Raw genomic sequence first — 24,033 nt, forward strand, 5'->3', positions numbered from 1 at the left:
ATTATTAATGAAATAACTATTAATCGAGTACAGTTTTTCTGTATTTTAAGAGTTTGGTTAAAACCAGAAGTAAACCAAGCGAATTTAATGGGAAATACTTTCAGGGTTAATTCGTAGTGCCTTTTTTCATTTAGCATTATCTTTTTTCGATAATCATAAATAAAATATTAACTTTACATTTATTGGGCGGAGCCGCTTATTTCTTACGCATAATGAACACCGTACAATGACAGCTTACCTACCCAACCTCGCAAATGTCAATGATCTAGCATTTCCGGCTGGAGAAAAGGAGTTTCCTGACCCCATCCTTTAGACACAAGACGTCTATAGTGCTCACCAAATGAGACCTCCACACTGAGCAAAATAATAAAAGTTTTCCTGAATTCATCTAAAAACCAACCAATGACCCAAAGACTAATGCTAATAAATAATAGCTGAAATACTCGAAATGGGCCGATTTCCTGTTAAAGTCAGTGAGCATCAGCCAGCGGGTCTACCACCTATCCCGAAGGATTTCTTCCTTTCAGAAGTGGCCGTTACGTCGGTTCCAGCGAATGAAGTGCGAAGATATTTTTAATTAATCGAAAATATAAAGGAAAAAAAGAGAATGTGAGAATGATATTATTAGTTTGAATTACTTTGTACCACCCAATTACTGTATCCAAATCGGAAGTATGATACCCATGAAATAGATCCGTAACCAACTTACTGCCCACAACAGCCGTCACTCAGTGCGTAATACTCCCTACTCTTCATAATAAATTCCTTGAAGCCTAGCTTTCTCCATTACTCCCACCACCCGTACCAGTTTTCGCATCTTAGAATATTGAATAGCTAAAAATTTAGTGTATCATATGAATTTGGTTAGGGATACTACAAAGGGGGTTGATAATAACTATAAGTATAATAGGTTTTTCTGTGCTATTTGTCGAACTTAAACGATTTTAAAACAAAGGGGCATTTCTCTTGACATTACTTTCAACTGAGTTAATGTGTGACAGTAATAATAGATTTGAAATTGACTGAATATGCCTAAATATTAATTCAAATAAATCCATAACCGGTACTGGATATTCAAAAGAAATAGTAAACGGCGTTCCAACAGTTTTTGGTTATATTGCGGAAATGATTCCATTGCGTTTAACTCTATACCATCTACTGAGTCTATATACCTGAAAATGTATTTTCAATTTATAAGCATTGTTTTAGACCTTAGTTCATACCACCTATGCTCTTTCCGCTCCGCTTTTCCACTCGTCATTTCCTTGATGACTATTCATGTCATTGCGTACTCCTCGAGGAAAATTTCCTGAAATGACACTAGTTAGATTGTGTGGTGCGTATCCAGTTGGTGAGACACGACTCAATAAACTAATTGCACAGGTATTCAGAGCATAAAACTCACAGTAGATATATCTCTATATGCTTCTCTGGAAAATATATAGCTGTGTGTTGCTTCTTGTGTTATATTTTCAACATGTGCATTTCGTTTATTTGCTACTATCATAGTGGGCAGGCGTTTTGATTAGCTGGTAAGTACCGCATGATGATTATTTTAAAATTCTTCTTAGGATTAACAAAATGATTTATTGGCTTCCTTAATTGTAATGAAATTGTGATCGAGATTTACCTATTTATTTCAGGTATAAAACTGATTATAACTTCATCGTGAAAAGCTTATGGATTCAATTATTAACAGCACTAATTCCATTAAATTTTTTTGCCAGTAGAGTAAGATAATAATCATGGGTGCATCACTTAAATCCAGTATTGTATGTCAATAAATCACAACGTTAACCCCTTGAAAGAGATGGAAATATATAGTTGTGGATCTTTATAAATGCAATTCCAAAATTAAGTATTAAATATACATTATAAATGCCGATAATAAAGAAAGGAACATTATTCTGAATTTGAATCCGGGTCATTATAATTTTTTTCCATCAAGATGCATTCGGATGAATGATAAACCTCGAATTGTGTGACCCAATTGGTATTTTTAAAATCTTAATGGTTTACGTGAAATCATTTGCCCATTCCGTCATGTGGATAGAAAAATCTTTTGTGATTTTTTATAATCCTGAACCATACGTAACAGTATGTTACTCCGGATTGATCGAAATTCGTTATTAGTAAGTCAAAGTTTTTGAGGCTACACCTTAGAAACTGTTTCGCTATATGCTAAATGTTTCAAGGTATCTCAAATCCAACTTAGGCCTTGGACGGTTCAAGACCTTGGATGGTCTATTCACATCCGCCCTGCCATATTTTGAATGATATATAATTTTTTATCTTATTTTTTATTAATAATTTGATGAAACGGGGCATTTGAATTGCTCTTAATCAGAGGGTCGTGAGATTACCACAGGTGACATTTTCAGATGCTTATAAATTCTAGTTGCATCACCCGCCATTAATGTGTTCAGAGTCCTCTGCCGTGGAGTTAATTAACTGACTCTGAAAGGAATATATAGTGACTTGCGCGGCATTATCGATTAGTCCAACTGTGCTACTGGATGGATGTGAGGTTATTAGTTTGGGTCATACCATCGTGACACTCTAAATCTCTTGGGACGTGGTGTTTAGTGAAATACTTAAAAAGCTCTAAAAATGGCGAATCAAGTGTACAAACCAAATCCAGCGATGAAACCATCGCCACATATTGGATCAATGAAGGAATACGAAAAAATGTACAAAAGGTCAATCGAATCACCAGAGGAGTTTTGGCAGGATATAGGGAAACAGTTCCACTGGGAGACGCCGCCCACTGGAAAGTTTTGTTCGTACAATTTTGATGCATCCAAAGGACCGATATCCATTAAGTGGATGGAGGGCGCAACGACCAACATTTGCTACAATCTACTGGATAGAAATGTCCGAAAAGGAATGGGTGACAAAATCGCATTTTACTGGTAAGTTACACATTTATAGTACTGGCTAATTTCCAGCCGTATGCCTCTGTTCATTAATTTCCACCAGTTAAAACTCTTGGATTCATTTTTAATAAATAGGTCATAGTTGGTAATTTTTACACAAATTGCATCGAACAATATAAGTCCCTCATTTGAATCTTCTTTGTTGAAATAACATTCATTAATTTTAATGATTTCCATACCAATGACAGGGTAGGCAATGATCCTGAAGATTACAGTAGATTGACCTATAAAAAACTTCTCATCCAAGTTTGTAAATTTGCCAATGTTCTTAAAGAAAAAGGTGTTACTAAGGGAGACCGAGTGGCTGTATACATGCCTATGATACTCGAGACAGTTATTGCTATGCTGGCATGTGCACGTATTGGGGCTGTACATTCTGTTGTGGTATGTAAATTTTGATTTGTAATATGCTTACTATAGTGGGGTAATTGTGTCCATATTGAATATAATTCTTGATTCTTTCAAATAGTTTGCAGGGTTTTCATCAGATTCTCTGGCAGAAAGGTTGATTGATGCTAAGGCGAAGGTACTAGTTACAGCCGATGGAGTTTGGAGAGGTGAGAAGTTGTTGTGCTTGAAGGAAATATGTGATGCAGGTCAGTTGTTTAGCCATCATATTTGCATGTGCTCACTGATTTACTTAATAGATTTTATTTTTTCCAACCCGAATCCCTCACTAAAAATATTTTTCATACGTTCCACTCAAACACTAGTATTAAAAATCATTCTTATCTAACTAGCATAAATGAAAATTTCAACCTTCTCTTTAGGCAGAGTCTAAAAAATTTTGGAAATCTATTTTGGAATCAAGTAATTAATTATGAAATATCACAAAAAATTCAGTAATACAGTGAATTTTCCCCTTTAAAATGGCATGAAAGAGGGTGAATAGCAGTATTGATAGTCTTATCAGGTTAACAATTAAGTTTATTGTTAATTCTTCCATAAAAATTATGGGTTATACACTTCCTAATTTATTATTTCCCAAAAATGATACAACCTCATCATTTACAATTCGAAATTTAAGCATGGTTATGGACTTTCCCTAACAATTATTATGTTATCCTGTTTCATGTGGAATACCTGTTTGATGAAGTTTTCTCGGGTCTTCCACTGGGTCAGGGGTTCCATATTGGTCGACGATCGATGCCCGACTCGTACATCGTCCACAGGGTAGATCATCTTCCCTGAGGACGATGTATGAGTCGGGTATCGAAACATCGGCCAACATGGAACCCCTGACCTGGTGGAAGACCCAAGAAAAGTTTATCACGCAAATACGCCAGGAGAGCACCAGATCTGGAATACCTGTTGTTTTCCCAATACTTTTCCTTCCGTCATTGAGAGTACTTTCTGCCGACCTCAATGCCATCTAAAAATACTATTCTCATCCTTCCTATGCCCTTTAATCCCCTAACACTATTCCCTCTTTTATGATATTTAACATCCCATTGCCTCTTAATACTCCATCAACCTACCCTTTCTGTCTTCTTCCGTATTCACCTAGCAATTTCCTCTCTTCTGCAATATTTAAAACTTTGTACTTCGCACTCAAAACACTAGTCAGTCCACATGTGTCAGAAATCTAGAGAAACTACAGTTCTTTTGCTATTTAATTAGTGCTCGATCATTTACAAAGCATGCTTAATCAATTATTGCCTGCTTTAATTCTCAGAATGAGGTTCTGTCTATGTCACCCTTAATTTCCTATGCAGATTTGTTAAAATACTCCAACAATAATGGCCAACCACATCTTACTCCACTTCATATCACTGCCCATCCCAATTCCACCTTTTTAACCATTAACTATGCACAAATTCCAAGGAAATGCGGGAGATGCCATGATAGTAACTTTGAAGGAAGTCATCTGCTAAATGTTCATTACAAATGCAATAATTGCAGAGTGTAACAATCATTCGCCTTGGCCAGGATTCGATTTGGTAGCTTAACTGGCTTAAGCACTTGGCCAGACATTGAGGGATTTGGGTTCAAATCCCAGGAAACGCAGATGATTTTTACGCTGTGAAATTGTTGCTTTACTTATGTGTCATTAGTCACTTGTGAGTGCATTAAAATTCATTGGAATGAAGGAGCCCTTCAATCGCATCAAGGGTATAGTCAATGAGATTGCTTGAAGAACCTAGGGAGGAGATAACATAGGGCAAACAAGTGGAAGTCCTCATGAAATACTACATACAATATTTTATAGACCATCAAAAACCTGTCTTTAATAGGATGATTGCTAATGTTAAGGACTGCTATCTTATGATCTCTTAAAAACCCATTTCAAATTCCATGTTTATTGAAACTTATATTGTACATTTTGAGAATGAATGTGAGCAAAACAAAGATCCCGGTCAAGACGAATAATTTGTGCTCTATGAAATTGTTGCATTCTCCACTAAAATGCACTCCAATAAAATTTACTGTTGCTGCATCTCCCATTACTTTCTTGGAAAACAAAGGTTATCAAGTTTGTAGGAAAGAGGGAAGCTAAGTCAAATAATTAAATAGAAATGTAAAACCTAATTTTCATAATAGTAGGCATACAAAAAGGAGAATTGTGATAGGGGCTTTCACAAAAAGTAGGGAATTGATGACAGGGACATTAAGGGTAGAGGTCAAGAAATGACGAGTGAAATATACAGTACCATGCATAGTTTTGTTTGTGTTGAAATCTTGGTCATTGAATAAAGATGATAGGGATAGATTGGAGGCTCTTGAAGTATGGCTGTGGAAAAAGATTGGAAAGGTAAAAAGTACATTTAGAAAATAAAACGAAGAAGTACTAGGTATAGTGGGAGAGGAGAAAGCCTTGGTGGTAGAAATCCAAAGGAGGCAAGAAAGAAGATGCATGCAAATCAATTTCATTGGGGATTGCTGAAGACTATGCTAGAGGGCTTTGGCATTTGAGGTAGAAGGAGTAAAAGGAAAGGGATATTGGACAGAATGAAGGGAGATAGAATGTATGCGGAACAGTTTAGTGTAGTGTAAGATGTCTGGTTTAGTCTTGTCAGGTGATGTTAAGAAATGTAAGAGTGTTGAGCCTGTGTCCATCTAAAACCTGCCTAAAATAGGAGACTACCAACAAGATAAAATCATATTTCACTGTCTGGCTTGTGGCAAAATATTATGCTATATATATGCTATGGCTATGTCAAAATAAAATATCAGGCATCAGATAAGAAAAATATTTTTGGGTTATAGGAAGGATATTGGTCTAGGTCATAACCCAAATCCTAGTTCAAGCCGATAGCCCAAAGTTTGATATTATTATTTCTTTTGATTGTGTTTATCTAGGGATGATGTTGATTTTCCCTTAGAAACTTTTCTTGGTCAATGAATTAGTGTTGTCTACAAAACAAAAGACTGATTTCTGTTCCGGAATCTGAAAAAGTAAAAAATTTGGAGTGGTATATGGGAAGTCATTTGTAATCACTGCGCTATGCTAAAATGCAAATATTTTGTGAAAGTAGAAATTTAAGTTGATTGATGATAGGTGTGAAATTTTCCTATATAACTTCCAATGTACAGAGAATCACTTCACAAATGACTTATAAGCAATGTTTATGAGTTCTTGAGATATTTATTGAAAGGAATAACCCTTTTACAAAAGAAAGGCATAAACATACCTCCGTAAAAAGATATTGCTATTAGGAGTTCTAAGGAATCAACCTTATTAAGCAGTTATTTTGAAAGAAAATTTATGTCATTAATTTTTCTACGTTTATGCAAGGAGGAAAGATTTGGTAAAAATAACATTTCATGATATTTGTAAAGATCTCTGTGAAAATTGAATTTGAATGCAATTTTGTGCATTAATTTTCTTTGCGCATGTTCAATTGTATGAACATGGAGTTTTTAGTAAGGTTACAGAAGAACAGTGTTCACTGTGTGACCTGATTGACTGACATGAACAGAACTTTAAATGACTCTATACAAATTAGTTAAAAATAAATGCTAGCCATTTGTGTGCTTTAGATTGAACAAAGTTATTATGTTGATGGAATATTAACTGTGAGTCCAACATTAATCCTAGGTCCTTTATATTTATTGATAGGATAATTGGATAGTCTATATTCTTGATGCTGTGGACTCCTTAGACAGCTGAATGTTACAGAATAGCATTTTTTAAATTGAAAGTTAGATACTTATGCTCACCCCTGGTTTTAATCCTATAAAGGCAGTTTTGCAGAGTTAGGTGATCATCAATTGATTGAACTCTAAAAAAAATATTTAAGTCATTGGCATACAAAAGGAAAGGTCTAATGCCATTATATTATCATTTATAAATAAGTTAAATAATAGTGGACCCAGATGGGGGATCCTTGGTGAACACATTATGATGGATAGGGAAATTTAAATCAGGATGGATTTATTTTTACTATAATTTCTCTGTTGGGCAAATAACTTGCAATCCAATCAAGTAAGGTACCATTAATTCCAGTGCTTCCAATTTTTTAAGGAGAAGCTCATGACTAAAAGTTTCAAAATACTAGTTGAAGTCAGTGTATATGACATCTGTTTGTAACCTTTTTTCCAAACCTTCTGTTAAATGCTTTTGAAAAATCAAAAGATCATTGAGTGTTGATCTTCTTTTAGGGAAAACATACAGTTCAGGGATAATGATACTATTCAAAATAGGAGTTAGGTTATCTACAACCAAATATTCTGAGATTTTTGCCATTATTGAGAGCTCTGTAATCTGACAATAGTTAGCTATGTTATTTCTGTTACCCTGAGATCTACCACTTATTTCGCATTATTCAAAGTTGGGTGAAACCCATGCTAATTTTTATCTTACCTGGTTTTAAGATAAGTGATCACATAATCCACTAATGATGAATCATTTGCATACATTTTAATAAATTAAAAACATGTTTTTATATCATAACAGCAATGGAAAGAAGTAAAAAATTGGGTCATGAAGTGGAAAGCTGTATTTTAGTGAAGCACTTACCTCGGCTAAGTGCCTCTCAATCAAGAGATGGTGAAGGCAAGGTGAAGGATAGCGAGAAGTCTCCAGAGAAACGGAAAGCATTTGATTACCAGGTTAGTAAGAGGTATTTGGAGGTGAATAAAAGTTGTTAGAAAAAAATTATTTTAAACAGGTATCTAAATATTTGATGGTCTCAGTCTCTACTTAATCATCATGTATCCATCGCCAAAAAGTAATCTAATTCTGGTCAACTGTATTTCATGGATGATATTAAACGGCTCATTTTCTCTGTGAGAGTAACACAGTTCCCTATATTGACATGAAAATTCCATTTGAGAATGTATTTTAACTTTTTGATTTCCCACTGTAAGTATATTTTTTCCAAGGTATTCATATTGATACTAGGATAATCTTAATTAATCATTAAAATATCAAAGGAGAGAGGTGTGTAGGTGCTTGATATAATAGATTATAAGGGTGCACTGGTGAAATACTGTTGACAAATAGTACCGCACGTCAAATTGAAAAACTAAGCGAGTTTGATAAAAAAATGGGAGCAAAGTGTAGAATAGATAATTTTCCTTGGTGAGGTTAAGGTCTGGAGTAAAGCATGCATACATTTCTTGAATCTGTGGTAAAGCTCACTGAAAACTAAATCACAAGGAATGTTAACCTCAGACATTCAGGATAGGAGGTCCAGTTCTTTCTCCATACCTTGCATAATGCCCAACAAAGTTCTGTGATATGAATATTAATTAATGTGAAATAATTTCAGGCCTAATACTGTGTATACAAGTTCGTTATGTCTCTCGTTGGTTTTGTGTATTTGAAATTCAAAGAAAATTAATGATAATTGGATTTAATATATATATATATATATATATATATATATATATATATATATATATATATATATATATATATATATATATATATATATCAGCATTTACAAAAATGTATTTATATGTTAGATCCATACATTCAAAAGAATCTGTAGGTACATAACTTCGAAAAGTATATCAAGAAATATGCCATTTTAAAAATTTTCTCTTCATTTAGTGAATGGAAATGAACTTTCTAATTGTTTGAATGAGGAACTCATGAATAAAGATTTGAAATGCCGATCCTTTGATAATTAATGTGGAACAAGATTAAAAATCTTCTTAACAAGTTTTAGTTTTTGCATATCATGATAAAGGTATAGGTTAATCATCACAAAGGTATTGGACTGAGGAAGTGTTTGTTTCTTCAAATGGATGTAATTCTTACTCTTAAAAATCATTGTTTAGGTTCCGTGGAATGAAGACAGAGATTGTTGGTGGGATGATGAAATGGATGATGCATCTTCATCTTGCTATCCTGTTTGGGTGGGAGCTGAAGACCCACTTTTCCTCCTCTACACTAGGTATTTTTCACTATGATATCAATTATGAAAATTATATAAGTCAAAAAATTACCTTAAGAATGATTTTGCGTAGAATTTATGATCTCTTAGTCTTTGTTGACAACAAGCCCTAAAAAATCAGGTCCTCTCTTTCATTTCCAATGATTTGATGTGCTCACTGTTAACTTATTCTCAGTGCAAGAGAAATTATCATGAATGCAATCCACGCTGAATGTGGTTTTCATTCTAAATAGGGATAATATTAACTTTTGAATTAAGTGATTTCATAGAATATAATGTACCCTTTGAGTCTTAATAATAAACTGTTATAATTTACCACCCAACTTTTTTCCTGCTCTAGAATAGCAATTAATTTAAAAGGGTCCATATAGGCTAATGATGTATATGATTCCTTTTATGCAAATGACATTCTCTTTATATTATTCTCAAAAGATTTGACTGTAATGCCTGTCATTTTTCTCATTTAGTGGTTCAACTGGAAGACCTAAAGGGGTTGTGCACACCACAGCTGGCTATTTAATATATGCTGCAACAACTTTCAAATATGTTTTTGATTACCATCCTGGAGATGTGTACTGGTGCACTGCTGATGTTGGTTGGATTACTGGGCACACTTATGTTGTCTATGGACCCCTAGCAAATGGAGCTACATCTGTGCTGGTAAAGTTTATCTTCAGGATTTAAATATTCATTAAATTGGGTTCATGTATGTAAATAGTTTGACTAAGTTCGGTGTAGGATTCTATGCTATGTATATTAGAGCCCCTTAAATTTCTTCTCCGTTGAAGTTAAAGGTTTATCGTATTTACAGCGATAGATATAAATGCATATGAAGAATTTATGTTAGAAATTAGGGTTACAAAAATCACTTCTTGAATTGTCATTCAGAATGGTTTGCATTGTGGACAGCGCACCCCTGACGTTCAGTGTGAAGACTGTTGATCATTATTGAAACATAAACTATGAAAATTAATCTAAGGTATTGGGAGTGTATGTTATAGTGCATGCAAATGTCTCTTATTTTTGATATCACAACCGTCATTCTTGAGATATATTTTTAACTACTTTTACCCAGCTAGCTGCCTTTGCATACTTGAATATAATTAAAATTTTATAACCCAATTTTATTGTAGTATTTCCAGCTAGTATCAGATTTCTTAAATATTTCAATGTTGTTGTTTTCTTTCAAGTAAAAGAGTTTGGCAAATCACTTGTAATATTTGGTTTACTGGTATGGGAATGCATGCAAAGAAAAATGACATGAGTAGGATATGGTCCAATATCCTCTGAAAGAGAATATGTGAACAATCAAGTTTTACCACTAGTTAAATATCTCAAGCATATCAAAATACATTGGAGAAATTAGAAGATATTAATATTGAAAGGAGCCAATCATGGTTATGTTTACCCATACTTTCATCAGCCACTGTTCAGTGACTGAAACACCTGTAAGTGGAACTTAATCTGATCATAATCAGTGAGGAAAAACACACTCAGGGTTATGGAAAAACAAGTAATTTAACAAAATTAAATTGTGCAAATGTTATATTCATTGAAATTTTGTATAAATGTTCCACAGATATATGAAATTTCTAAGCCCTGTGCAAATTTCAGAATCTACTCAACACTCGTCACGTCAATTGTGTAATTTATGTTTTCAAATATTTTGGCTATGCGAAATCTGACAATGCAATAGTGTCTTTTTCTATCTACTTAATTAATGGAGACTTGGCAAGTTTCCATCCCAATGGCAGTAACATTTTCAACTATATTCAATTGAAAGACTTGAGACATTTTTCATGAGTTTAAATTCTGAAGCATCTACCACTGAGGAAGAAGTTGAGAAATATAATCTTATATGGAAAAATGTTCATTCTATCCAAGGACTACATCCAGCCCTTATGTGGTGGAATGGTTCTACATTTTGTTGATTCTTAGAACTATGCTGGTAGTGAGGTTGCCCTACACTGATTGAAGATTATGATTCAGGAAGACAATTTTCCGCTTTAAAAAGTTTAATTTATGACCTAGATTTTGTTACAGATTAACATATTCCGGATGATGTAATATCAACCTGAAGGTGTTATGCTCAAGCGATACCAAGTTTGTAAGTAAAGCGCAAATCCAAGCGTCTTCTTTCATCATGAAGAATTTCCTCCAGGTTATGTTAGAAACTGTGGTATTTGTTAGTTATTTTTTAGGATCCATATGAAAGATAGCCTGCACAGCATTGGTACATTAGTTAGGTGTGGCTCAAGGTATTTGACCATTTAAGTGTTAAGGACAACTTGATAAACTTTCCATGACATTACTATAGACATAAAGTAATCAATCCTGGATCTAAGTGGCTCAGTTCAAAACATGCCCGTTTCCCAGTGAATGCTGGTAAAATTCTCCACCAAGGCACCGAAAATTAGGTGAAAGGGAAAATGTGCTTCTCTACTCTTCCTTCAGTTTTACCATCCCTTCTGCTGACTGGATATAGTCACATACACAAACATAGGTTTGTTGTGCATTAATATGTTGGAAGCCTGAATGAATTTTGCTTAGTTCTTCCATAAATATTTATGATGGAAAGATTTATTCAGAAGAAAACAGAGTGAAGCTAAGGGATGGTTCTCTCCTGATCTTGTTGTTTCTTACAAATTTTTTAACCTTAAGGAACTTAAGCATATTAATTATAAAAAAGTCAGTTTTGGTTTATTTTCACCAAAACATTTTTCTATTGCAGATCCAATCATTTATCCCAAATCATCTGGTATTACAGTATATTAATTACAGAATAAGTGTCTGAACAAATAGATGACCCTCCATTCTAAAGTGTTCTAAATTATCACTAATGACCACTCATGCTTGAAAAATGAAAATAACGAATTCCTCGAATTAGGGAGGCTAAAGTAAACATCACAGTAGTGGTGAATAAACTAGATCAGGTGGAACAGTTCATGTATTTGGGTGATATTTTAGAGGAATAGGGTTATGCAGTGATAATAGAAGAATAAAGATCTGGTGCTTTCCCGGCGTATTTGATTCGTGAAGGATTCTCGGGAGAATCGAAGAATAATTTCATTTGGAAAAGAGGCATTTATAAGGAGACAATTGATGACAGGTACATTAAGTAAGGATGTGAATAAAAAATTAGTAAAAACTTAATATGGAGTGTAGTGCTCTATGAGCATGAAGTCTCGTTTTTGAGGTAAGAAGATGAGCATAGATCATAATCTTTTGAGATGAAGTAGTTTCAAAGAATGGGGAGAATAAGTTAAACAGAGTGTGAGGCACAAGCACTGAATATTGAAATAGTGTGGGCAAAGACAGGAAGTTACGTGGATAAATCGGAAAAAGACAGAAAAAGTGGATGGAGAAATAATTAGGAAGGAAATGATATGTTCCAGGCTGTGATAGGGGAGAGACTGGTAGGTAAGTAAGTAGACGAAAAGAGAGAATAGGCTTTTTGTCATATAGCATGAAGGCAGGTAGAAGTTATGAATAAATGAAGAAGGATATAATGTAGGTTAATATAATACATGATTGGGAAAGTCCACTCAATGCATAAAGGATTAGATGCTTTTAGTTTAAAAAACTGTCTTGTATGGTGAAATTCATCAAATCAATCATTTTTCTCCTTTTTGTGTGATTCAATTCTAATTATTGCAGGCATTGGTAGAGATTTTGTTAATTTCAGGTTCCCATTCTGTCTCTGCCATTAATAATCCATGGTAAATGATGTAGGTAAATGCAGTAATAAACCCTATGCAAGGAGCAATACCGCAAGATCTTGTTGTAACATCTGGAAGTTCTTCATGCCACCCATAATCCAGTGTAACTGTTTCACATTTAATTTGGTTTTGCAGTCTCACTTGAATTTAGTGATTGGTTACTGCATTCAATTGGCAAGTTGTTACTAACAGTGAAAGTATTTTTACCTTGAATCAAGGACTTGAATAATAATTAGTTTTGTAGATAACTAGCATGCCTGTGATAATCCCTCAAAGGTTTGATTTGCCATATGTAGTATTTTGTTACACACGTTTTTTAAACCACAAATGTATGACCATAAAAGGGATGTGGGGAATAAAATAATAACAAATGATAAATCATGTGCATGAAACTTAACAAATATTTATTGTTTATGGGGTGCTCATCATCCATCTTCCCAAATTTCCATATTAGAATGGTAATGAGATGCACTTTTCCACAGTAGAAAATGAATTAAAACATGACTATTTTTGAAAAATGAAGGTAACATTAACTTATAAATACAAAAATATCACAATTTCATTCACCACCAAAAATCTTGGTTAGTTACCTCCATCTTAGCATTTCATCACTAAAGATACAATCACCTTGTTTAATGACTTACAGATTACTGCTTTTACATGAAGGCTTTTCCTTTCAGTTTGAAGGCCTTCCATTCCACCCACACAATGGACGTTACTGGGAGATAATTGATCAACACAAAGTGAACCAGTTTTACACCGCTCCGACGGCAATAAGGGCACTAATGAAGTTCGGAGATGCTCCAGTGAAAAAGTAATTTTCCTTTTGTCAAACATTTTCATTGATGAAAACCATTAATCACCAAAAATAGCATGATGGACATGACTCTTCACTGACTAATCTAATTATCTCTGAAGAAGCATCTTGATAAATATGTTTCCTCCCTGACTCAGTAGGAAAAACTTTGTTCAGTTGCCTGACGGTGAAAAATTTCCTGATGAGAAGATGTCAGTCATTGTTTGGTTTGCATGCAAATATACTGGATAGTGCATAAAACCAAATAATACCTTGTTGCATTTAGTTCAGAGCAAGCTAATCTCATTAGTTTTTCTTCTTACCTTGTCTTAATTAGCAACATATCCTTAATTACCACAATAGGTTAGGCAACAGAACTACTCTTACACAAATAATAACTAACTTTATCCCTCTGAAGATTGGGAGTCTGATGACCTCTTGAGTTGATTTGATCTATTTATCATGCTTAGATTGTGACTGTTAAAAATTTTTCACCTTAGAAAATTCCATTGAGCATCTTCTATAATTAAATCTTTTTTTATGGTGTAATATATTTGGAATGAAATATTTGTATGATGAAATAGTCGTTTTAATTCAGTATTGTTTTCCTTACAAATTTTAATGAAGCTGAGAATAATTATTATTTCTCACTTCCACCTAACCCTGAATGTAACAGATAGATAGGTTAATATTTCCGTTTGGCATACATGTTTCATATGGAATTTTCTTTCTGTTCAGAATTTCTCTGGACAGTCCAAAACCTTCCTTTACAAGGTAGATTACATTGATCATTTTCTTTCGTATCATAGCATACAAAATAACTTCACAGAATATATCTAGAAGGCACCAGTTATGAGCTTATCACAAATTATTGAATTTAATACATACATTTGGATGAACAATTTACCTTTGGTTCTGACTCAAGTGTCCCTTTCCCCCACTAGATGCTCGTTTTGCATGTGCAATATTCTCTTTCATCAAATAAACTTATTTGATGATTTTTACTGAGAGTGGCCCATGAATTTGTAAAACTTGTGCTGAGATATTAAATGGATAACTTTAATTCACCCTTCTTATTGCTCCAAATGTGGTATTAGTAATCTTTAAATGCTAAGTAATATGATTCTGATGGATTTTTATTTTGGAAATTACAGGTATGACCTAAGTTCCCTTAAAGTACTAGGCTCAGTTGGCGAGCCAATTAATCCTGAAGCATGGCTCTGGTATTACAAAGTGATTGGTGGAGGAAAATGTTCAATTGTAGATACATTTTGGCAGACTGAAACTGGAGGCCATGTCATCACACCTTTACCAGGGTGCACACCAATGAAACCGGGTTCTGCTGTAAGTTTCTTTTCTTTTTACTTATTGAATATAATATTAGTATGATGTTTAGTCATAAAACTTGACAGGAAATTCCTCAGGTAGTCAGATATAATTACCAGGTTTTCTTTGATTAGGTCTGGGGCATGAGAACAATCTTAAGTATTAAGAGGACAGGAAAACATTCTAGAGACATGCAATTTGTACTCTTTTCATCCAATGTGGGTACATTAAAATGTATCGAATAATAATTATTGAAACTAAGTACATACTTAAGATACATTATATCCAATCTAGTGCTCAGGAATGGTTATGGAACCATTGTCATTCTTCATAACAGAGTGAGATTAACAGATTATTCGTAATGTTCAGTGAGAATTCATTAAATAACTGTATTAAAGTTTAACTAAGTAAAATTATTAGTACTAACTGTGGCACCACATAGCAAGAACTGGGGAGAATACCAGTGTTGTTATAACTTCCATGTATTCCATACAAGTTGATACAATAGATACCATCAACTTTGCAATATAGCAGTTGGAAGAATATAGTGTAAAAGTACTATATAACAAAACATTTAAAATGCTGAATCATTGTTTTTTCAATATCTAGCTTCTACATTATGTAAATTCTATTATTTAAGCAATTTAGATATAAAATAATAATTATGAAGAAGCTCTCAAAATCTTATATAGTGATAAATTTCATCTAGTTAAAAGTATATGCAACTTATCTGTTACATGTGTATGTGTCAAACTACACAGGTGTATGTGGTTTGTGGAAAATTAAGATAGTCAGTGTTAGGAAGAGGAGACAGACAGCGATGTCCACCATTACCCATGCTTTTCAACTTATATTTAGAAGAGGTGGTAAAAATGACATGGAAAGAACTGGAGATAGGAATGGAAGTTGGTGGACAACCCTTGAAATTAGTTGGATGATCAAGCTTGAGTGTGCCACTCAGCCAAGGGGTTGCAAGCTTTGCTGAACACATTGGAAAGTTACTGCGATAGAAATGAGGTGAGAATAATTGCCAACAAAAAAAAAGGCTGTGCAGTTTTTGAGAAAGAGGAAAGCTAAGTTAAATATTAAAATAGGAGTTCATAAACTAGAGTTAATGGGACAGTTTACCTATATTGGAAGTAAAATTTGTTGTCTCAGGCGTAACTTTATGGAATTTGCATAACATATTGGAATGAAATGAAATAATTTACTTTGTAATCCACATACTTTATTTAAAAAAAACATGACCCAGGTTTCGAAATTGAACCTGAAGATGACGTTCAACGTCGAAACCTGGGTCGTGTTATTTTTAAATTAAGTGTGTGGAATTACAAAGTAAATTATTTCATTTCAATATACTGGAAGTGTTTTGGACCAAAATGGTCAAAGTATGTAGCATTGACAGAAGGAGAAGAATTGTGGTAGGTAAAGAAACCACCATGAGGATGAGGGAATTGGATTCACAAAGAACATTTGAAAACTTAATTATAACTTTTCTCCCTAAAAAGATGATTATAAAAAATATTACACCTAAAACTGCTTCATTCAAATATTTTCTCTAGAGAAGCCATGAGTTCAACCCGTGCAAAAATCATTTCATGGAACTCAAGGCATAAGTGAATGACATTCAATGGACCTTTGGAGTTGTCTCTTATCCAGACATTGAAGGTCATTCTCTCTGTAATTAGAGGTGCATAGTTTTCTGCTGAGAAATTTGTTTACAGAATTTTCATCTTAAGTTTGAAATTGTTTGCATATTGCCAAATCTGAATTGAAACCTCAACTTTAAAAATTTGAAAGACTCAAGAAAGTTTTGTTCTAAAAAATTAACTTTCAAAAACTTTATATTTTGCACCTGTGTATGCATAAATAGTTTGTGCCTGTGAATGCATTTTAATAGTGTATCAATAATCGGTAGTTTATCATTTAAGGTAGGTATTGACGCAAAGCACTGCTACATTCTAAGCCTCATCTAGCCAGACAAAACCTGATATTCTACACTACAATAAATCCTTCTTCAATATCATATATGTACTTCCTGCCTCTCTTCTTTCCATACACTTTACGTACCTGCCATTTTGCTTTTTCCATCCTTGTACCCATGTCTCTAAAACTTCCTTTCTATGCTTATCATCTTACTTCAACAACGAGGCTTTCACTCTATACAAAATGACACCCCATATCAAAGTTTTCTAATACTTTCTTAGCATTCTCAATCACTTTCCCTAATATCATGACTTATTTGATAGTAGATTACTATTTGGTAATTTTCTGGTTAAGATAGGTTTTAGATGGCTACCAAAAGGTACAGAGACAATTTCCTTGCCTCTCCAAATAAAACATAACCCAACATTCTCCACAACAATTAGCCCCTCTTCAATTCCATACTTCCTCCCTCCCTTTATTTTGTCCAACGTCACGATTGTTTTCCTGCCCCTTCCTTGCTTGCCTAACATTCTCCTCTCTGTCACAGTCTTCTACATCATATTGCCCATCGAAATGCTTTGCGCTCATCTTTCCTGCCTCCTTTGGATTTCTCTCAATAAACCCTTCTCTTTCCCCACCATGCCTAGCACTTCCTCATTTGTTTTCCTTTCTGCCCACTTCAAATTCTCCATCTTTCTCTACACCCACATTTCAAAAGCTGTCAATCTATGCATATCATCCTGTGTCAAAGGTCATTTTTCTGTTCCGTACAGAACTAATCTCCATATTGCATATTTGATAAAATTTTGTCGGCATCTAAATTTAAGCCATTCACAAAAAATTGTTTTCATTGCTTCATGTTTTGTATGTTCTCATTTGTTGCCAGATGAATCATGTTGAGTCTTATTTCACTATTAAAGGTGCATTTGCTGAGTTTTAATCAATTATATGATTTATAATATTCTAATACTTAATACTTTTTTGCAGTCTTTCCCTTTCTTTGGAGTGTTACCAGTACTTTTGGATGAAAAAGGGAAGGAAATTGAAGGACCAGGAGAAGGATATTTAGTTTTCAGGAGACCTTGGCCTGGTATTATGAGAACAATTAATGGAAATCATCAGCGCTTTGAAGCTACATATTTCCAGAAGTTTCCTGGCTTTTACACTTCTGGTGATGGTAAGTCTTATTTTCTTAATGTTCTATTACCCATGAGACAAAATGTCAATATCAAAGTTTCAGTCAATCTTTGTTTAGATGTCAATTTTTTTTCGGCTAATCCATGGGGAATGTTATCTTGTTATTTATGGTAGTCACCTGGAGCACATTAATGTGGGATACCAGGCAGGATATTCTTACATTGTAATCAGCAGAAGTTACCTTTTTAATTCATTAAATTCCATTTTGTTCTTCTTCCGAATGGAGTGGCCGGCTGTCTCAGGACAACCGTAAAAATTTATTCTTAACTCAAAAGTCTTTATAAATTTGTATTCAAACCCTGTTACTCCTCATTCAAATAATGCCATATGTGTATGAGTTGTTGCTACCTACTCTCATTTGATCTGTAGAATTCATTCTTGCTCCTCTTCAGTTCACAGTGGAATTGTTATACACATTATAATGATATAGAAAGCTCACACAGAACTAGAATGAATTTTAAAATAACATATAAGAGCTAAAATAAATATTTCTTCAAAGAAACTCCCTCAAAAAAACTCTGACACAGTTTTTGAAGTGCTCTATTTAAAGATGAAGTGTACATATGCAATGGTAATTTTTAGGAACAGGTGAATTACATCATGTTTATGTTATCCCAGGTGCCCGTAGAGATGAGAATGGATACCTTTGGATCACTGGCCGTATGGATGATATGCTGAATGTTTCTGGTCACTTGTTAAGTACAGCAGAAGTTGAAGGAGCTCTTACTGAACATCCTTCAATATCAGAAGCAGCAGTTGTGGCCCGTCCACATCCTGTCAAGGGAGAATGTCTTCACTGTTTCATATCAACTAAAGATGGTGTGAAGTTTACCCCTAAATTATCAGATGAGCTTCGCAAAAAAGGTTAGTAGCATCATCGTAATCAGTCATTATCATTCTGAAAATTCATTTATTCCATCTCTCCACTCCATTATTTTCTAATATTTGACCGCTCCTATAACATACCTTGCATTCACACCTCTTGTTAAACATTCATTGCATCCCGCTCTGAATTAAGATTTTCTGCGTCCCTTAAATCTTCATCATTGTTTGCTCCACATTTCCACTACTTCCGTCTTTCTCTTTTCTGCTTTTGTTGGTTTCCATATCTCACCACCATAGAAAACTATTCACCGGATATGGTCCAATGAAATATTTTCTTACTTCCAGATTTTTGTTACTGGAATATTTTACAAGTGAAAGGGCTTCATTGCCTGTGTAATTCTTTTCTCAAAGTCTCTCCTTGAAAATTCCCAGTAAAAGTTTTCAAATAAAAAAAGCTATGTGGAAAAATGACCTAGAAATTTGACTGCTAATATGTAATATCATGTTCTGTATTTAACTTCTTATATCTAGAAGTTTGATATATTCACATTAAATTATGAAGAGAGTAGCATACCAATGGCCTTAAAAAAAGAGTTTATTAAACTGTCTCACTGCTAGAAGTGTCAGCATTTACACCAATTTTAGCTCATGGCTGTCATTTTGACTTGGCTCATCCACCACAATAATAGCTGGTGCAAAAGGGACAACGTAAATAGTTGAAAAAGTTTCCCTGGTTTTAGCGAATGCACTACTTTTAGGTATTCATTTACATTTATAGTGTTTATGAAAATACAGCAATTTATTAGCATTACTAACCTGGGTTAAACATTAAGAAACTGAATCTGAATCAGATTTTTTTTTCATTCATAACTATGCAAACTAGGTTCAGAATTATTATCCTCTCTCAAAATTAGAGTCTTAGACAACTTAAATATCCCATCAAATTGTATGCTAAATATCTTTTGTATCTGCTTTCCAGGTTGAATTGGATAACATTATTGAAACTATAGGGAACAGTTAATTCAGTTCCACTCCATAGTTTTGTGGAATCATTAATTCAGCACAATTAATTCTTTAATCTAAGTAAACATAAGGAAGATTCTGTCAGAGAGTAGTACTTTTCACATATTCTTTGAATATACTATTGTTCAGCATTTGAATATCTGTATTTGATGAATATTTGGATATTTGTTTTACTATTCCAGATGGTCCAGAGAGCAAATATCCAATAATATCCCTCTTCAAACATAAAAACTTTGTTATCCAAAGAACTATGACCTATTTAAAACTTAGCTTTCAGGTATACAGCAATGTGAAAATTTTGTAATATATGTCATCTTGAAACATCATGGAAGTTTTAAATGCAGGTCAAATTCAGGTTTTGTTCTTGCGATATATGCAAGAACAGAACCAATCAATTGTGGATATTAAATATTTCATGCAAAACATAAAACATTTTCTGTAATCATTAGTCAGCAACTTGGGACTTTAAGATAGGTTAGATTTTTGGTAACCTATATAATAAATTTAATTTCATTTAATCCCTGAGTTGAGTTAAAGTAATGAACCAGAATTTAATTTAACTTCAGAGTAAGACCTCAATTTGATTGTGCTGACTATTTAATATGACTTACTTCATATCCTGTCTATCATATTAAGGCATTTTCATAAGCTTGATAAATATAGTCATTATCATGATCTGGTGACCTTAAAACTAGGAAATATGTTCTTCAATTTACTGGAAACTAGACTTAAACAAGGCGAACAAGATAAGAGGTTTTGATGGCACTGTAATTTTTAACTCTGTATAGAATTTCCAATGGCAAAGCCTTGAGAGTTTTCATAGGTGAATTTCTGAGTGTTAATTAATGTGAAACTTGAAGTTTCATTCTGAGTCTAGGAGAACTCCCATATATTTAACCAAAGATCTGGATGCAGACAGAATCTAAAAAATTCCTGTGGTAGATAACATTTAACTTGTACCTATTATTCCATTATCTTTTGTGAGATAACTCTTTTATTAATCTCTGTAAAATATCTGGACTATTGCAAACAATTTCGATTGCACATTTCTACTTATGTTCTTTTTTAGAAAGCAAGACTTTAGAAATTGCAATGTTATTTTCAGAGGCGTTTAATGTAATTTCTGCAATGGATCTTCCAACAAGACTGGATAACAATATCACATATATAGGAAAATTGTCATAATGAAATCACTTATCTCAGTAATGTGATATTTATGATCATTTGCAGTTTACACGTTGAAAAAATACCATTAAACTATGAACAAGCATTACAACATTTACTCTCCAGGCTGGATGGTAGCATTTAATGAAGGGTGAACATATAAGGGCATTATATTATAAAATACCTCTTCAGGAAAGAAAAAGTAGCCTAATGAAAATGCATCAGCTAATTCTGTCTAAAGCATCATGTCATTTCATTTCCTCAAATAATATCATTATTTTGATCCTTTTAAATTCAAATTGTCATATTATTTGAATCTGAGAGCCGCCCCCAATCAAAAGTATGGGTTGTTTCAGTAGGTACAGATAAAATGGAATTCATCTGTAAAGAAATTCAAAGCCTTGATGTGATCTCTCAGCTCAAAAAATATTGCTTATTTTTAAACCTTCCCCAAGTGATAGTGTTGCAAATAGTTCTGCATATAGAATTTCTTGAGGAAATAACATCGGCATTGCATGCGTGATCTTCATTTATTACCCAATAAAACTTTACTTCCTCTTAAACATGTAACTTCTTTTCGTATGTGTAAGAATTCATATTTTATCATTAAAAGATGTAGCCATAGTGGTTGTTTGGACAAGCTAAAATGCATGCATTATCCTGAAGAGTGCACAAAGATAATATGATAGCACTGATACAGTACTGAACAAATGGAGGTTCTCCTGAGGTAAAGAAAGAGAATCTCACTGCAACTTGAGAAACAGAATGAAGAGTGCCCAATGAAGAGGACACTATGGGGTCAGTTTCTAGTTGGTGGGGGAATGGAAAAAGTTTTTCACTATATGCTATGAGTAGTATTGATTTCGTGGGCTAGATCAGTGGGTGGGAGTTTACTGTTCAGAAATTCATGTCCTCAGTAAGACATTCATTGTTGAAAATTTTTCAGTGATTTCTTTGGAAAAAGTCCAAATAAATTAATTATCAACCTCTCCAATTAATTTAATTAGTATTTAAATGGACAGACAAAACTGAATTAAAATGTTTCTGTTGTCATAATCTGGAATATCTAAGATTATTAAAAGTTAATTTATTTCAAATCTAGAAACCATAGTAAAATTTTTGTCGTTGAATTATTGAATATTGAAATTTATTGTTTAAAGCTTGCTTGTTGACTTAATTGTAAGATAGATGAGTATTTCTAAATTATGCCTGTGCATGTTTAGTCAGCATTATTGAATCAGAACAAGAAATAATGAAATAAATTTAATACTAAACAAGTAAATATGTCTTTTTCTCATTACTTTCAGTTAGAGAAAAAATTGGTCCATTTGCTGCTCCTGAATTTATTCAGCATGCACCAGCACTTCCGAAAACACGTTCTGGAAAGATAGTCAGACGAATACTTAAAAAAGTAGCTCAAAACGATCGAAACTTGGGAGACATCTCAACTTTGGCAGATGAAAGTATAATAGAACATTTATTTGCCAATCTTCCAGGAAAGGATCTGAAGTCATAAATAAGCCCTAATTACTTGAGAAAATATTACTCATAAAGTTATGTGTCAGTCATTCAGTAGTAGCAAAGCATGTTTCATGTTCTTTTCATGTGGTAAACCCCTGCACTCTGTCCATGGCACAAGCTCAAAATGCCGTTTGAGTTAAGCAATAATGAGTATAATGTGTGGCTATTCATTTTTATTTGAAAATGTTGCTAACTTGTTAAGGAATCTCATAAGCCTTTCCATCTACATTTTGTTGTCATGATGCCAATTGTCCAAAAATTATAAGTGATGAAAATACATATCATAAGTCACTTGTGAATGTGATCAGAAATATTTGTAATCTATGTGAAAGAAAACTGTTGATGTGCCCTTCAGCCATTGTAATATAATTGCACATTTGCACAATTGTACCTAAAGCACAATGTTGAAAATCTGTGATGTCAGGGCTTTTATATTAAGCCTCCAGTGTTTTTTGTTGTTCCTAAGATTATACGATTTTTATGTAATTGTTAGCTTCCTTTTTGGAAGATGTAGCTTTAAGATATTTGTTACAAAATTTAAAGTATTTTAATGTTATTTTGCTGCAGTGGAAGGACTGGATTCCTGTGTGCACCACCTAATGTTTGTACAGATATTTTTTAAAGCACTTGTAAAATGTTGATGTATATGAGCACTTGTTCATATTTGTTGGCATATATCAATGAAAAATATTTATTTTAATTGAATATTGTTTTCAATTCTGTGAGCTGTTCTAAAAATGCAGATATTTTTTTACTTACATGAATCACTCAGTTTAAGTACAATTACCTCATCTTATAGAGAAAGTGATGAATAAACTAGTTGCTTATCAATTCAAAGTGACACTAAATTTCTAAACTCCCACTTAAATTCCTACTTTGAAGTAAGCCATTCCTCTATGTTTTCAGGCTGAATGTTATAATTTCAGTAAATTTTGGGTAATTGCCTGTATACTGCATGCCACTTTTCTTTACTTCGTAGTCATTATTTCAAATATGGCTGATCATCTTCCAAATTTCCTAAAGTTAAAATAAACTATTCAGCAAGGAATTTTTATAAAAATGCATTTATTGAATCAATCACTTAATAATAATTTTGTTTCTGTATACTTCTACATTGAAATTGTTCTCTTTTATGAAACATTTTAATTTTTTAAGAATGCATAAGATGGAGAAAAAAAATTTTTGTAAAATAAGTTTTCTCCTTCGGTCATCTCCTCCATCAGCAATTGAATTGCTGGCACCATTTTCTGCACCTA

The 24,033-nt window shown here is 33.4% G+C and overlaps 1 protein-coding gene across 1 annotated transcript; it reads left to right on the forward strand.

The window, feature by feature from the left end:
• The first annotated feature begins 2,494 nt into the window (after positions 1–2,494).
• On the forward strand, positions 2,495–23,631 carry AcCoAS (acetyl coenzyme A synthase). The gene is made up of 11 exons (XM_071590357.1): positions 2,495–2,912; positions 3,125–3,320; positions 3,406–3,532; positions 7,834–7,988; positions 9,165–9,280; positions 9,748–9,940; positions 13,680–13,813; positions 14,950–15,139; positions 18,035–18,224; positions 18,863–19,108; positions 22,564–23,631. The coding sequence occupies exons 1-11, from the start codon at positions 2,611–2,613 to the stop codon at positions 22,770–22,772; spliced, it is 2,058 nt and encodes a 685-aa protein (XP_071446458.1). The 5' UTR covers positions 2,495–2,610; the 3' UTR covers positions 22,773–23,631.
• Positions 23,632–24,033: the final 402 nt, after the last annotated feature.

This window comes from Hetaerina americana, unplaced genomic scaffold (assembly GCF_022747635.1).
Source record: "Hetaerina americana unplaced genomic scaffold, ioHetAmer1.1.p SCAF_4, whole genome shotgun sequence".
NCBI classification, from domain to species: Eukaryota; Metazoa; Arthropoda; class Insecta; order Odonata; family Calopterygidae; genus Hetaerina; species Hetaerina americana.

Coding starts and splice junctions, on each gene's coding strand:
- AcCoAS (XM_071590357.1), top strand. CDS start 2,611: ATGGCGAATCAAGTGTACAAACCAAATCCAGCGATGAAACCATCGCCA. Junction 9,281..9,747: donor CTTTTCCTCCTCTACACTAG/GTATTTTTCACT, acceptor TTTCTCATTTAG/TGGTTCAACTGGAAGACCTA. Junction 15,140..18,034: donor CAATGAAACCGGGTTCTGCT/GTAAGTTTCTTT, acceptor ACTTTTTTGCAG/TCTTTCCCTTTCTTTGGAGT.